Here is a 16,583-nt window from a genome sequence, read left to right on the forward strand (position 1 = left end):
GCCATCTTGGCTTTGTTTGGAATACAAGTATTTCTTTTAGACAAAGAAAACTGGTTAGCTTGCTTTATAATTTAAAATAACAAATAACAATATTAAAATTATACATAAAATAAAACATATCAAAACCCTTTATACATCAAAAATATATTATCTACTCAAAAAGAGCATATTACAATATGTATATTTAATTATTAATATTTCAAACATTCAGGTATCAATGTTTCAAATGAATATATATATTTTTATTTTTAGAGTTTTAAATAAATGTGTAACTATCATATTATGATATGATGTTCGGGATGGTTGACGGAAATTATATGATTGCTTTCCAAATAAGTGAAACAATCATACTACATTGAATATAGCATGCTGTTTTCGAATTTAACCAGTTTTTCAATATTTCTTGATTCCTGTATTTAATAAATGTTTCAAAGGTTAAATAAAGCTGTTCCTAATTTGGGGTTTAGAGGTGGCTGGTCCAGGAAACTTTCCCTTCATGCTTCATGCAGATTTCCAATTTCAGCTACTTTTTCATTCATTCACTTACAGTAAGTGTTGGTTGATGTTTTGAATGTCACAATCTCTCTAGAAGAAATCCTAACACCAAAAATAGAAGGGAAGGCTTCCCAGACCACTTGCCTCCTAAACCCCAAATTAGTGATGGTCTTATCTTATCTTCAAAAATTTATTAAAAACATCTCTGCTATTTTAGTAACTCTTGTTAATTTTTTTTTTAACCTATGATTTAGAAACATCTCAAGATATTTTAATTTACACTATTATGCAAAAAATCTTAATAATATCATTTAGATGATTTTTTTTTTATAATCAAATGTTCATTGTTTCTAAACAACCAAGAAGCAATCTATTAAAAGTCACAATATACTTACTTTTCAAAATTATTACGGACAAATTATTGTGTAAGCATATCACAGTGTAGAAAAATAAATTTTGTATTGAAAACATTGATAAGTAACACCTCTTCGGTGTACCAGACTCACTCAATGTGTACTCACCCTCTTCACCCTAGGCTGTAGCCTTTCTTTTCTTACCTTTAAAAGATTTTACTGTAATTTTGAAAACACCCATATATTTATACATAAATGGCATAGAATGCTCCTTAATTATTTTAATCAAAGATCAAAGAATAATATTATTATGATTGACTGTTCTTGTAGTACTTAGTTTTTTTTTTTTTTATCCACCCCTGTTGATAATATTAATCCTAAGAGAGGAACACAGAGTTTATTGTACCTATTTGCTCACTAAATGCTAGTAGAATTAGTAGTTGAGCCTATTTGTTTTCTCAATTGAAAATTGATAAAATAAATAATAAAATTTATATATTCCAAATCAGAGTAGTTTATTAATTTCATAAAGTAACATAATTAACTAAAAAAAATACTCGGTTAAATGTTTCATTAATAAAATTATGATTAATGTTCCTAGTGGGACAACTATTTGTAATGATATTAGAATATATATATATATATATTGCATATAGATATAATATAACTGCTTTGCTTACACCTGACAACATTTTTTTGGAGTAATTTGTAACAACTCTAATAGCTTCAGGAATGTCCGCATACATTACTAAGAAAGTAACTGCAGTCTGCAGTACTATCTTTGAAATACATCTAATTTATAATAAAATGAAAACTTTATTTGTTGTCAAATGTGCTACTATACAAGCAAAGCAGCGATATCAGATATTCATCTATTGATTGCTGGGGCTCTTTTAAGTAGTCTTAAAACCCTAGTACCCCATGTGGATGGTATATTTTCTAATTATGTTTCAGCTGACTTGTACCTTAAAACATGGATCATATGGTCAAAAATTGGATATGAAGAATAAATTTACAGTAAAGGGTCTCTATTGTAAAGCTTTTTAACCACTAGAAAATTGCATCAGCCTTTTCTATTAAATAATATCTTCAATTCTTATTCTAGAGATAAAATAAGTTCTATTTCTTATTAATCATTTGTGTTTCCCTCTATTTCTTAATTATAGTATAAGAGTAAGAGACTGACATTAAATTACTCGTAAAAATTATTGTGATGATTGAAAAACTGTATTTCTAAAAAAAATTAAAGACTAAGCATTATTTGTTAATATTACTTATTTTTATAAAAATAACATTAGTCAGTCCGTTAACCTTTATTTTTTATTTATTTTTTTTTTAGTAAAAAATCAATTTTTGTGACCTTAGTAATTTTATTTTACTTATTATTTTTAGTTAGAATTAAACGAAAAATCAAATATTCCAATATTTCGTTTTGTATATGCTTCTCTGTTATATAGATGCCTCATTTTAGATCTTTATAAGTATGTATCTATTTAGTTCCTATTCCTAGTTAATATTACTTATTTTTATAAAAGTAGTATTTTTAGTCAATTTGTTTACTTTTATGTTTTTTTCTTTGTAATGAAAAGTTCAATTTTGTGTTCTGAATTTTTCTAAGACATGATCTTAGTAATTTTATATTACTTATCCTAATTTTTATATTACTTCAATTTTTTTTAGTCAGAATTAATGGAATATCAAATGTTTAGTCTTTTATACAGTTTCCTGTTGTGTAGATCCCACCATTTAGATCTTTATATGTATGTTTCTATTTAGTTTCTATTCTTCGTTATATAAATTTTATTGCTTAATTAATATAGGAACTTGTTTCGTTTCAAAAAAAGAAAGGATCGAATTTGATAAATAAAATCCCTAATTATTTTTATTAATTGAAATAATAATAATTGAATAACATTTCCGTTTTTGTGTTACCCTTTCTTCATTCACTATTTGTAGTTCCTATTGCAAATATAAAAGTTTAATAAATATTATTTATTTATTAACTTATTAAGACATACATCTGTTCTACTTGATACAATTTATTGTTGAATCTCACAAAGCATGGGTTCCAACAATAAATTCTTCCAGATCTTTTAAGTTTCTAGTTTATATACACGTATATAATTAATAATGAGCCAGATTTTTAATATTTAAAAGTCTGTTTTAAAAATATTTAATTGCGCTTGATTTAAAATTGAATATCTTATAATTAACATTATTAATATAATGGATAAATCTCTGGCTATCTTATAATTTTTTTATTGCTTTCTTTCAAAATTTTAATTTCAATTATAAATCTAAAATATAGACAAAGTAGGTTATTAAAAATATACAATATCATACATTATCTGGTATTAACTAAAATTACCACTGGACCATTAAGAAATATATTAATTTTCTAAAATTTAAACTAGAGATTATGTTTAATTTTTAACAATTTGTAGACAATGATTCAGCAAATTTGTCTTGTAACAGGAAGCTGGATAAGGGATTAGAGTTTATTGTAATGTTAGATGGTACATTTAGAAATTAATTTTTGTTTCACCAAAAATACTGTAAAAATCACATGAAAAATGTTCATTGTTTTATAAATTGTTATGAATCTGATTTGCATTAATTTGTGTTTTTTAGGGGGGAGGGAGAAACTGTTGAGGAAATTAATTTCTGTAATTTAAAATGTACCTGATTAATTTTAAGTAATTGTAAGCAATTTGTTGTTGAAATTGCTTTGGTGCTCAGATTTGATTGTAGCAATATAATATATTTTATATGATAATTTATCTTTTTATATACATACAAAACTATTAAATATATTTTGTATAGAAGTTTCTTAAGCGAGGAGAGATCTTTTAATGTATTCTTTTTGAATTTAAGTGTTAAAAACAAAAATTAAACTAAGCAAAATTTTTTTTTTATATATTTTGCCAATAAAAGATAAATACATGTTACCATGCTAAGTTTTATTATTGTTTTTCATTCAAAAGTAATATAGTTTTGATGTTAAGAACTCTGTATAAGATGGGTAATATCTTGTTCTTGTAATGTGCTATGATGTTCATAAATATTAAATTTTGTTTCAAATTGCATATTAGTATTTATTTATTGACATAGTTTTTGTTTACCAATCCATTCCGTAAGTGGGATATCTCTGTCAAATGGAATACTATTTTTGCTTCTTTATCCAACTCGTATCTTACTGTGTTAAGGCAACTGTTAGATTATGCAATAACAACTCATGCATATGAGCTCATCAGTGGTTGGCATAAGAATTAGAATTATTTTTTCTTTCTTAAGGTGTCCAGTTTACTTTATAACTTAGCATACTGGCCTGGATAGTGCTCTGATATGTTTAACTCAATAGGGCTTTTGAAAACCAGACTCTGATCTAACCTCTGAGCAAATTATATTTTATGTTAAAGCTAAATTAGGACAGGAGATAAAACATGCTCCATGTATAAAATTATTATAAGTAATAATAACAACTTAGTTTAGTCTTCTTATAATCGTGAGGTTGTTATTGTTGATGTAGCATTGGTCTACCCTAAGACTTCATTGGGTATGCCCTACGGGGTGACATAAACAATTAACTTAATAAGTTTTTAATAGTAGTATTGTCAAAAATTATTTCTAGGTGTTTATGTCTCATATATTGAAAAGCTTTTGAGGGAATATTGAAAGGCTTATTGCATTACTGGAGACAACATGAAATCAAACAAAACATTGGTTGTTATCTTGTTCTGTTCTTAGCCCTGATGAAGGCTAGAAATTCTGGCGGAAACGCTGGCACGATTAAATAAGTTACTTCAACTTATTTGTGTTATATTTTAACTCCACCCCCAACTGTATTCTCCTCGTATAATAATATATTAGTTTAACTTTTAGATAAACAAGGCTAGGAATAGGTTTTATTAAGTAAATAAAAAAAATCGTATTTAGTGTTTTCTTACTTATTATCTCTAGACTCTGACAGGTTTCATTATTGTATAGATTTAGTTTATAAACTGATGCAGCTTCTACAATGCCCAACTTATTAATTTGTCAAAACATTCTATATTTTATGTTATTTGGCATCAATTGATGCTGCAATATGATTGCACATCAATGGTTTTACTTTGCTAAATAAATAAAATGGAAATGAACTATATCTTTTCATTAGGTAGCTAACTGAAAGCAGCAATACCAACAGTTTCCTTTTAGAGTTTACTGTAAACTGCTTTCACATTTCTTTATGCCAACTTTCCTTACGAAATATTATTTACAAACTTGGAGATTTTATGTGATGAAATATCAATAATAAATATAAATAATGTTGAACTAATGAGGTATATTAAATCTTAATTTTTTAAAAATATTTTTTCTAGTATTTTCTACCAATTTTATCAGATTTTTCTGGGCTTTAGTCAATTCAAAGGTAGATTCAAACCTTATTTTTTGAGTGAGGGGGTGTGTTGCATGAGTTAATTTGTTCCTCTTCCTTGATTGAATTAAATAATTCAGTCAGGAAAGTACCACCCATGGAGGCACTTGGGTACTGGGCCTGGAGTTTCAAACTCGGTTCTTCCCAGTTCAGTAAATTTTTTTGCATCCAAAATGATTACAGCTGTCTTGCAAGGATCATTTCCCCAGAGTAATGTTGAGATTACCACACCATCATCTTCATCCTAAAACAAGTATCATGTGAATTGCAAAATATATCTTTAAGTGTGAAATAAAAGGTGATCCAGTTTGAGCTGGTGAACAGTAAATATTGATTCTTCTCTTAATGTTTACTTAAACTATTTTTCATCCTTAGCAGTTTCTATGATAACAATTTAAGTTTGTTAACGCTCTTAAAAAGTTTTTAAACTCCGTAATGATTGCTTTTCATCTATAATCCAGTTCATTAGATTATTCAAAATTAAGGAAGATTTATCAGTTAACTAAAATGGGGTTTCTTTTTACCACATTTGTTTTTGTATTCACAAGGTTTCAACTTATCAAGTTCAAAATATATTAAATCACAAGACAATTTATATCAATATTAATTAAATTATAAAATTATCTTTCAGTTTTGGGTGCATTTCACACAGTATCTCCGTTTAACATTTTAAATTTAAATTTTAAGTGTAATTAATTAACATTATCATTATTGTAGATAAAAAGCCTCAAGAAAAAATTATGACTAATACTACCAAGGAGTCTTTGTATTTACGGAACCAAAGAATTTAAATAAGATTACTAGAGTGAAGAATTAGAGAAGAAAAGTGAAAATGGCCAAAGGTAAAAAGACTGAAATGAATGTCATATATATATATATATAATAAAATTGTTTGCAAATAAAATTAATTTTTATTCTTATATAGTTTTATTTTTTATAATGTGGGTTCAATGAGGTCCTGAAATTATTTTAATTAATATTAGTACAAATTATCGTGTGATTTAATGAACTTCGAATCCTTTCAGACATGTACCCAAAGATAGATTGATCGGCCAAAGCATTATGAATATATAAATAAATATGGTGAAGCAAATAAGCTATATGTATTTCATTTATCAATTATTTTGATATATTTAGTATTCACCTCTCCATTTGGTGAAGGAACAAACACTGGTTCACTTGGGAATGTGCCAATTTCAGTCCATGTCAGTACCGTTTTGTTTGTAACATCAACTTTAATTAACTGAAATTAAATAAGTCAAATATTTAGAAATTTTTAAACATCTTTAATAGAAATATATATAGATTTCACAACTTACAGTTCCTGGACTTTTCAAATCAACATCAGAAGATATTGCATAGAAATAGCGATACTTTTTCCCTGAGAACAAGGGATAATTGATACGTGGAGTTTCACATCCCATGTTAGAAAGTACTTCTGGAACAACGAAGATTTTTCCATCTTTAGTCATATGGGCTTTAGCATTGGTATCTGGTAATGTGACTAAATTTGCTAAATTTTCTGTTACATTCATCGGCAGTACATATCGTACAGGTCGCCCTCGAAACATTTTTGCATAATCCGGGTTTTGCTTGGCAGTCTGAAACATCATGTATAAAGTTAATGGCCAACTAAAATTCAACTACTGAGATAATTTATTTATATTTTACTTAATGGAAATACAGTCATTGTAGAACTTGAATCAAGCCAAAGATATCCAGTAGAAAAACATAAACCTCCTTCAATGTTATATGTATTTCATCCTGAATTTTATTTCTTAAAATGCGCTTTTACATGACATGGTAAGCATGCTATGGTGTGGCTTGAAGGTTTGATAAAATTATTGAGCTACATCAAATGGGTTTGAAATTATTTCTTCAATCTGGTCAATCTTATTTGAATGTGTATGGCAGTGCTTGAGGATTCATCAATCAAAATGGCCGACAAACAGCTCTACTTTCAAAAAACAAGCTTGAAAAAACACACTTTGAATCATGTACAATCTTTTTACTGAAGTATGCTTGAACACGTGTATGATAATTTTGCATAAGAATTATGCTTACACAAGCAATATTTACCATACACACTTATGTATGCTCATACATGTGTATGGTAATTTTGTGCTACCACTATGCTTAAACAAGCCATATTTACCTAAAGAAATACAAACATTTATGTAAATAGTTTAAAAAAATATACCTGAGTTGAATGATATGGGATCCAAAATACATGCGTTTGGTAATTTTGTGCAACAATAGGCTTAAACTTACCATATTTACCTTAGAAGGCTACACTTGCTCTAATATGCATGAATACGGGGGCATCCAAAGGTAAGGTGGTTGAGGTGCAGATCTTAGCAACCTGAGAACTGCAGGTGACACCGGTTCGAATCCGGCCTGGGGGGGAGAGGAATTTATCATTTTGTAGTGGTCCCATGAAATGAAAAACTTATAAAAAGACCCCCCACAATGGTAAGAATAGGTTGGTCACCTTTAGATAACCTTCCCCCATGTCAAAAATGATAAGGAAGGGGGTCATGAAAAGTATGCATGACTAGCTCCTTTATGAGGTACACCCTGGCTGCTTCTCAAAGTATGCATGAATAGCTCCTTCATGAGGCACATCCTGGCTGCTTCTGTATGACAAAAATGTCTTTTTGTTAGAAGGAACATTGAACAAAGGTTAGGTTCTATTCAGAGGCCTCTGCAGTGTTTGCTCTAGAGCTAGGTACAAACACTCAAACATGCTTAATCCATGTACTATCTTAACATATGCTCAAGCATCCTTGTGAAAAAAATTTAATTTCCAAGCTTTAAAGTGCTAAGCCACCATGATCAAATTGTTTGATTAAGCTTCATGCTTGATTGTTTATGGGTGCCTTGATGGATTATCAACCATGCTTGATCCTGTTTGGAGATATTAAAATATATCATATGTGAACGTATAGTACTGAATATAAGTTTATATTATAAGTACTGAATATAGTACTTATAATGCCCTAGATATGTGTATTTCCATTTATATATGGAATGACTTACAAGTAATAAAAAATTCAAATACAAATAAAATTCACTTACTTTTAAGGCTTCTATAAGCATGCATTCGATCATGTCTGGATTTTTATAGACACAAATATCTATGACAACATGGTTTTTATCTTCGTATTGATTGATTATGTGAAGGTAAAAAAATGGTTCAGCTAGGAATGTTTTAACATTTTTTCCAGATTTTCGATCAACCACATGAATTAATGTCTGAAAGAAATATATTAAGATAACTATGAATCAGTTCAATTTCAATACTGTTTTATTCATTCATTAATATATTTTTTTATTTATATTTGTTAGTAGAATTATACATTCTCAACTCAATTAAAGTTCTTTTTAATACAGGCCCTGTTGTGTTATGATAAATGAATTCTTTATTTTATGACAAATTATACAATTTTTTAATTTATAAAATATTTACACAATATGATATTTTTCCCTTAAATATTATATTAATAATTTGCTCTAATTTTATAAAATTCAATAACTTGAAATTAATTAACTAGGTTGAGTTAAGTGGCCCATACACGCACAATATTATTAAATAAAGTGCACATATGATCGAAGCTTTTCCACAGTTAAACAATATTGTTGCACAACCGTTGGATTCGTGCACTGATATTGAAGGTTGTGTAATGCTGGGTACAGACATTCAATATTTTATTTAAAGTCCACTTGTGTTGAGTTGAGTGACACTGAACTTTACTGCGTTTTAATTGATGTTAGCAAAAGAAAAATATATTAAAACTTCGGAAGTGGGCCAAGAATGGTTTGTCATTTTTTTTGGTGATTAATGTACTCCTTACATTTGGTGCCCCATAAAGCCGGGAGAAAGATGTGAAAGATAAACTTCAATAATTTCAAGAATGAACTGCCTATCGTGTTTTTAATAACCATGGGTACAAGTTCAACACTACTTTTGACACCAACTGGCCCCCTATTGCACAATAAATATACAAATGTTTTTATTTCATACAATATATTGCACAACCTTTCAATAGCAGAAACACATGTTCAATATTATTACACAATTTCCAATATTGTGCCTGTATGGGCAGCTTTATTGTAGTTATTCTACTAATTACTTACAGGATGCTTATCATTCCATTTCAAGACACTATAGAGTGGCTTTGTGTTGAAATTTGTAGCTATTTTTTCCATCACTGAAATGCCCATTGGCTGTTCGACAATAATAAAAAATGATTTAGTCATCCCAAAAGTATGCATGTAGCATGGTTGAAAAGGCCATCTGCAACTTACAGAGCCTACGATTCTCGCTTCCGAAAATATATCTTTTTTCTCGCTACCTAGCATAAAAGTTCAAAGACTTATTACAATTTATTTTGTTTTTTATATTATTAGAATATATACAGTATAAATAAACAGTCTGAACATATATTTGTCAATCTATCCTGACAGGGTTCCCAATTATGTTATTTTTTTAGTAGTTAATTTTATTTTTATTAAACACAAATGAATAATAATGAAATTGCAAGCATAAACAAAAATATTTTTATTTTCAAAAACACGACAAAGAATCATTTTAAATTTCACTTTAAAGTAAATAAAAAAAGATGGAGATGGTCAGGAGCATTGTCAAGAAGAGCAAAAAAAGTTTTCAACTATTTATTGATTGCTAATGTTTCGACCCACAATGTCATGTACTTCATCAAATGTGGATGATGTATTTTTTTATGGGCCCCATGGTTTTTTAATAATGGTTGGTTTTTATACATATATGGTTGACCGTATGGGGAATTGAAAGAGATATTAAATTTGTTTATTTCAATTCATTTTTATTTTATCTTTTTATTTTAGCCCTTATGAAGAAATACATTATGGGTTAAACTGTTGGCAATCAATAAATAGTTGAAAACTATTTTTGTTCTTTTTGAACACTTCCCTGAACGTCTACTTCAAACACAATTATGGTCAATCATCTATTCATAATATAATTTATATTGAATTTCAAATATTTTATTTTAATAATACAGTATTTTCATAGTCCTATATAAGTTGCCATTAAGTTGCACAACCTACAATCGACAGAACATTCCACTGTTCTATCATATATAAACATTTAAATATTTTGATTATTTACAGTTAGAAACTTACTACATCTTAGTCATCCATCTGTTTTTTCATTAAGCTGTAACCATAAACCAATCTAGAATTAAAAACTAATCAATAATAAGTAAAGTAAGGTTGCTACTAACTCCAAGGACCCAGATTCAAATAAGGTTGCGACAGATACTTATTCTCTATTTAACCGTAGCCATGAGTCAGCCCTTTTGGTTCGAGAGCCGCCATGGTCCACTAAGTGGGTACCCTTAATTGGGTAAAAATCTGATGATCGAGCGAGATTCTGATCAAATCACCGCCTAGCAACACTACTTCCTTCAAAGTACTGCACATCTGACCCTTCATGGGTTATAGGAGTACAGATTTAACATTTAAAGTAGGTTCACCAATTCAAAAGATAATTATGGCGCAGACACATAGAAAAATGGTCAAAAAGGTTTTTTTGTTGGATTCGGGTAACTCTGAAAACCATGATATTTTCTCTACTTTTTTTTCCAATTTCACTATCACCAACTTTTATGTGCTATTTTTGTTTACCTTTTTTAGTGTTTGGAAATTCAACGATGGTATACAGAGGTCCTTTATGTTGAACAGAGACTCCTATGTTGAAAACAAGCCCATCATCCTCCACATGGGGGTGAGATGTATGGTGGACTATATTTAAATTTTTAAGACAAGAGACATTTACCTGAAATAAAAACATCAAATATCACATTCTAATATTACACCTGTATACAGTAATAACACAGCATATTTCTATTTAGAATGAGGGGAAAAAAAACAGTAATTTTAATGTGGATCAGAAGCAAATTCAAAAATTTTTTTAAGAAGAACGCTAAAAGAAAATTATAAGGCTCTATATTTGATTTAATTTTCTATCATTTCAGAGCTAAATCCATTAAAGACAGGAATCTTATGGTTTTATGTGGAATCCAAACCACAGTCTATGTTATCTTTCAAGGAAAAAGCGCTAATGAAATTTAGAAAATTGTCCAGTCTGAGGTGAAATTTAAACTTAAATATCTTAAATTTTATAAAATGTATGATAGATGATTTACCGTATATGAATTTGAAGGAGATAGTAGTTGTGATAAAGAAGAAAAAAGATTTAAAAAAAAAATAGGAGAGTTCAAGAATATCTGGTGTGGGTTTGATTCCCACGTGAGGTAAGTTAATATTTATTTCTTGGGAGTCCCGAGTTACTAAGCCCACTCTGGTTAATATGAGGTGGCAACCTCTAGATAGCAGTAAGAAGTAGGCAAAAAGAACAACCATCCCCACTTGCCCAATGAGTTTTCACTACCACACCTGCAGCAGCAGAAATGCTGACTGACTTATCAAGTTCATAACTGTTCCTTCTTTGCTTTTAAAATTTCATACAGAGTTTTTCAGGATCAAGTGTCAAAATTGAAAATACGAAGCAAGAAAATAATTCCCTATAAAGGTACGTCAGTAAACATTTTGATTAGGAGAGATTCATGTCTCAAGATTTCTATTGTCATTATTTATTTAGATTATATTGAATTAATAAGTATATGTTCCAATTGCTTTATTAATAAAATGTAAACATTAACATTCAAAGAGATTATCTTGAACAGTAAGATATCAAATGTATTATTTGAATCAATAAATATTATATATATAGAATATTTTGATCCACGATCCACTAAAAGCTAATGTGTTATACGTAAAATCTCTCAATGGCGTTTAACAGCCCAGAGAGTAGACTAAGCACAAAATTTTCAAGCTTAAGTGTGAATATCCCTCTCAGAGATTTCTCCTCCTTAAGAAGTAGTGAGCAGCTCTATAAAGTAGATCAGTCATTCTAGTGCACTTCTGCAAATGTATATAGGAGTTATATATGACTTCTGTCTTCTCTGGATATTTCTTCTATACTAAACTGTTTCTTCCTTTCCTAAGGACCAGTAACTAGTTCCAGTAGGACTCGCCATCCCCTTCATGGCCATTCACTTCCTGACTCTAAGTTAGTATCTTACAAAATGAAGATTCTATTCTGCGAGAATTTATGGCTTGTTCCCATAAAACTCATCCTGACAATTCATCTCCTAACCAGCTTTCTATTCTATAAACATGCATTGTCGAGGGCCTTCTGGTGTTTAACAATTCACATCTATATCACATGTGTGAGAGCTAAATATGCACAACTACCTCTTCATGGGGAATTTTATTCTGGTTTTGTGATATTTAATTAATTTTCGCAGTTAGGATACTTAACCCTGAAATGCCCCGTATACACATATTAAAAATATTTTGATTTATTTACTGGTATTGTACTTATATTTGTTAAAAACTACTTACAGAATTCATGGTCTCTAATGTCTCTCCATCTATTCTGTACATGACAGGGGTCTCTGTTAGTGTATAGATTTCATCCTTGAACGGATATACCGATACCAAACAGTTATCAGAATCTTCAAATTTAAAATATGATGCAAATCTGAAAAACAGATATTTCTTAAAATTCTAAACAGGAATGTTAATTAACCATCGCTATTAAAGGTTTATATAAATGTTGATTATATGATAGCTTACTTTTGAAATATTGTCTTGCAAGGATCTGCCACTGCTCTGGTTCCAAATTCGTTCACAACTATTCTTTGTGCTGCTTGATTTCTTTTATATGTCTTCGATTGAAGAAATCTACATTGGTAAGTTCCTGAACCATCTTTAATGTGAAACCTGTTACATTGAAATAACTGTTTTATTTGTTTCTTGATTATGGTCAACAAAAAAGTATTAGTCACTATCTTGATAAGTTTATATTGATCAATAAATTGAATGGCTTGGGGCAAGAATATTGCAAGCCAAAATATTTTAGGCTTGCTAAATGGTTTAAGGCATTTTGTTCAAAATGCTCCTCTGTTTCTCTTTTAAAATGTTTATAGTGCTTGTGTAAGATCAGAATTCAAACATAATATTTACCTCTAATATTATGAAATATGAACTATAAAATAAAATAAGAATTAAAACATTTTTTTAAAGTGATTTATTTAAAGATTTCTTTATGTAGCTTGTCACATTCTTGCCCTGAGCCCCTCAGTTATATTCAATTAGTAAAACTAACAATTTATGGGCTCTGTTCCATTATTACCTAAAACTTTCCCACAGTTTAGTAGTTAAGGAGGATGGAAATAAGTCCAAATTGGATATATACTTTTTTTTAATACAACTGGACTCTTGGAACTAAAAAAATCAGGAGGCAAAATGGATTGACAGAACTATAGGGACATTGGTCTATTGTGTACAGCCTCTACAAGGTGTTGTGAACTCTGCTGATGAAGCAAGTTTTAAACAGAGCAAAAGAGGAGAAGCACTAGTACAGATTCCAGGAAAGGTAATTACCAGAGGTATTCTGTCCTGGGAGATCTACCATAGAACTACATCATAAGAATTTAGGTGACTACCCATGGACCAGCATCTTTGACAAGCATTATCAATCAATATTTTTGCACAAGCATACATGTGCATTTGTATGATTATTTTACAATATATTTGCACAAATATCTTCACTTCCATTTACATGGAATATATAACAATGGGAAGTATTGGGATCGTGCAAAATTTCGAATTCGAGTTTTCGACAGACATGCACGTTTTAAGATCCCTTAAACCAAATAACAATGGCAAAATGCTCTGTGTGTGTGATCGAACAAAAACGAAAAGACCTGCGAAATTTAAATAACATATTTAAGATGAGTATGATAAGCCTGGAGACCTGACAGCAAAGGTTTCGATAAAATCGACTGACCGAAAGTGACACTTCTTAGATTAGATTTTTCATTTTTCCTAAAACGGCTGTAATGATTTTAATTATACTCAGTGAATCAATGAGTAATTATGTGGTATATAATATGAGTTGTCTTACTCTTATTGAAATAATAGAGCTTAAATGCCGAATTATAAAAAAGATCTTCCACTAAAGTAGACTTATTTTTAAAATATAACCAGTTCTCATTGTTAGCAATAATGAGAGATGGATAAATACGAAATATTAAAGAATTATAATAACTATAGGGAAAATTGGGACAATAAGCCTACCGATCTTTGGATAACGGCATCGTTATCTTTTGTTTAACTGCTACACTCTTGGCAGGAAAAAAAAATAATATTCGTTATTTTCATCTCGAGAAACCCTAAAATATATATGTTTATAGCAACAGAAAAATAAAAGATGTTTTTTCATAATTTAGTAGGTTAGTAAGTGAACTTTGTGTGATGCGCCAGATTTGTCATCATGAGCTCAAGCCTGATTGTGCCAAAAGATTAATTATGAATACTTCAACATCTACAGCCTCCTTTATCCTTGAGAAATACTATGAATAGAAAATCGACACTGCCTACAAGTCTATGAATGGTACAGAGTGAAACATACTGTATGTAAAACTAAATTCTCATGTTCTCCCCGAAGGGTACAACATATGGAGGATGATCTTCGAATTCTTCGTGTTAGAGAAGGGTAGTCGAGGGGAGGTATAAGTGGCGGACGATTTTTGACGCTTCTTTGGATGATGATATGTATTTCTCAAAACAACTTAACTAAACTCTTGGAAATATAAATTTCATAAGTGAAGGGAAATATTAAACATTTTCAACTAATCATCAACATTAATCTACCACAAAGAGTAACTAAATATGAAAGTGCAATTTATATTAAGGAAATAAATAAATTAGGATTCTAAAATATTCCGGTTCTTCGGTAATAATTACAAGTAAAAAAATAAAATTGATATCGCTGAATCAGATTTTAGGTGTTTTAAATCATGGTTGATACCTGTGTAACAAAGCAGCTGCGTCGAACAGATGATTATAAGAATAATCTCCCACAGTCATAGCTCCAGGTCCATTTCTTATCAGCGTACCATTGAGCCAGGTCGGTATAGCCCCTGTAACATAATTTATTAATTTAATTATTAATCAATTAGAAAATAAAAAAACCTCAGGGGTTCATTATTTTGTGAGGAAGTACCATTACTAGGCAAACAGTTGTGCAGAGAGGTGATTAGACCAGAATCACGCTCAACATCCAGGTTAGTTAACTTACTTAAATGGGACCGACTCTTCAGAGTCTGGGTGTGCCCAAGTACCCACGGCTAATGTAACAGAATAAATAATTACCCGTTACAGCCGGAATCGAAATCGAGCCAAAGAGAAAAGGAACACAGTCTTATCTCACAGTATATTTCTATCGTCATAAGAACAAGGAGTATTAGTTACATTTTCTCTTTTCAGTTGATTTTTTGATGACCAGCTCGCTCATGACTTCCAGGTTACATAATTTTACTGTTACTGAAAAGTTTAATATCGAATTTTTTAAACAAAATAGTCGTGTAACGGCACACACTTGTGCGAATGATCCAGCATCGGCGATAAGAACCCGCCCAACGCACCAATGCCTCCTGGAAGACATTCAAAGCTAATCGAGCTGTAATATATTGATCAAGATGAGATAAAAATGAATTATTACCTTGTATAGATGTTTATAAAATCGTACAAATCTATAAATACCAAATCATCGTATATATTAATAATAAAACTAATTGACAGAAACCTTCTGGATGAACCTAAATAAATTAACTATTAAAACACCCCTCAACCTCAATGTTTTCTATAAGATATATATAATATCCCATCGAGACAAAGCTTATATACTCATCTCGCGGTGGCTCCTCACCTCAAAATATTATAACAAGAGTTTCCACAGAACTAGCATCTCAAAAAAAAAATTACAATTCAACTAAACACAGAAACTTCTTAAATTGTAGTCCACTACAGAAGAAGGAAATAGTGTAAAAAATGAAATGTGTAGATTTATATATAAATATTAAATCACTTATAAAAATTTTCTTAAATTGGAGTTATGAAAAAAATTAATAAACAAAAAGCTTTGTAAGTAAAAAAGTACCCATGTCCCTCATAATGCCATTCGGCAAAAGAAGAGCTCTGTATGTTAGTAATGTATAAATTAGTTATATAACTGTTATATTAACCATGTAAGCACACAAGGCGGATCTGGTATTAAAGTAAAAAAAATTAACATATATATTAGTTTAGGAACTTAGCTTTAAGTCTTGTATATATATTGTAAATGAAGTCAATAAATTCTTAGGTCAGAAAAAAAAATGGGCAGCGGTTCTTGAGCCAATATAGTGATCCCTCTCCCTCCCCCC

The 16,583-nt window shown here is 29.8% G+C and overlaps 2 protein-coding genes across 5 annotated transcripts in view; one reads left to right on the forward strand and one right to left on the reverse strand.

The window, feature by feature from the left end:
- Nucleotides 1-3,934, forward strand: part of LOC106677579 (stimulator of interferon genes protein) — an 18,117-nt gene extending 14,183 nt beyond the window's left edge. For all 3 annotated transcript variants that reach the window (XM_014415604.3, XM_014415605.3, XM_067045959.1), the window contains exon 8: nucleotides 1,803-3,934. The gene's annotated coding sequence lies outside the window, so the exon portion shown is untranslated. The remainder of the gene's footprint in view (nucleotides 1-1,802) is intronic.
- A 962-nt stretch (nucleotides 3,935-4,896) lies between these two features.
- The window catches only part of ninaB (neither inactivation nor afterpotential B), a 20,702-nt gene continuing 9,015 nt past the window's right edge, over nucleotides 4,897-16,583 (reverse strand). For both annotated transcript variants that reach the window (XM_014415601.3, XM_014415603.3), the window contains exons 4-12: nucleotides 15,188-15,299; nucleotides 12,949-13,095; nucleotides 12,715-12,853; nucleotides 10,933-11,083; nucleotides 9,403-9,620; nucleotides 8,344-8,520; nucleotides 6,585-6,866; nucleotides 6,410-6,508; nucleotides 4,897-5,509 (exon numbers count right to left, since the gene is read on the reverse strand). In XM_014415601.3, the coding sequence (XP_014271087.2) occupies nucleotides 5,342-5,509; nucleotides 6,410-6,508; nucleotides 6,585-6,866; nucleotides 8,344-8,520; nucleotides 9,403-9,620; nucleotides 10,933-11,083; nucleotides 12,715-12,853; nucleotides 12,949-13,095; nucleotides 15,188-15,299 (1,493 nt within the window). In that variant the 3' untranslated portion in view covers nucleotides 4,897-5,341. The remainder of the gene's footprint in view (nucleotides 5,510-6,409; nucleotides 6,509-6,584; nucleotides 6,867-8,343; nucleotides 8,521-9,402; nucleotides 9,621-10,932; nucleotides 11,084-12,714; nucleotides 12,854-12,948; nucleotides 13,096-15,187; nucleotides 15,300-16,583) is intronic.

Source organism: Halyomorpha halys, unplaced genomic scaffold, assembly GCF_000696795.3.
Source record: "Halyomorpha halys isolate HHAL.00 unplaced genomic scaffold, Hhal_1.1 Scaffold104.1, whole genome shotgun sequence".
Taxonomy (NCBI): Eukaryota; Metazoa; Arthropoda; class Insecta; order Hemiptera; family Pentatomidae; genus Halyomorpha; species Halyomorpha halys.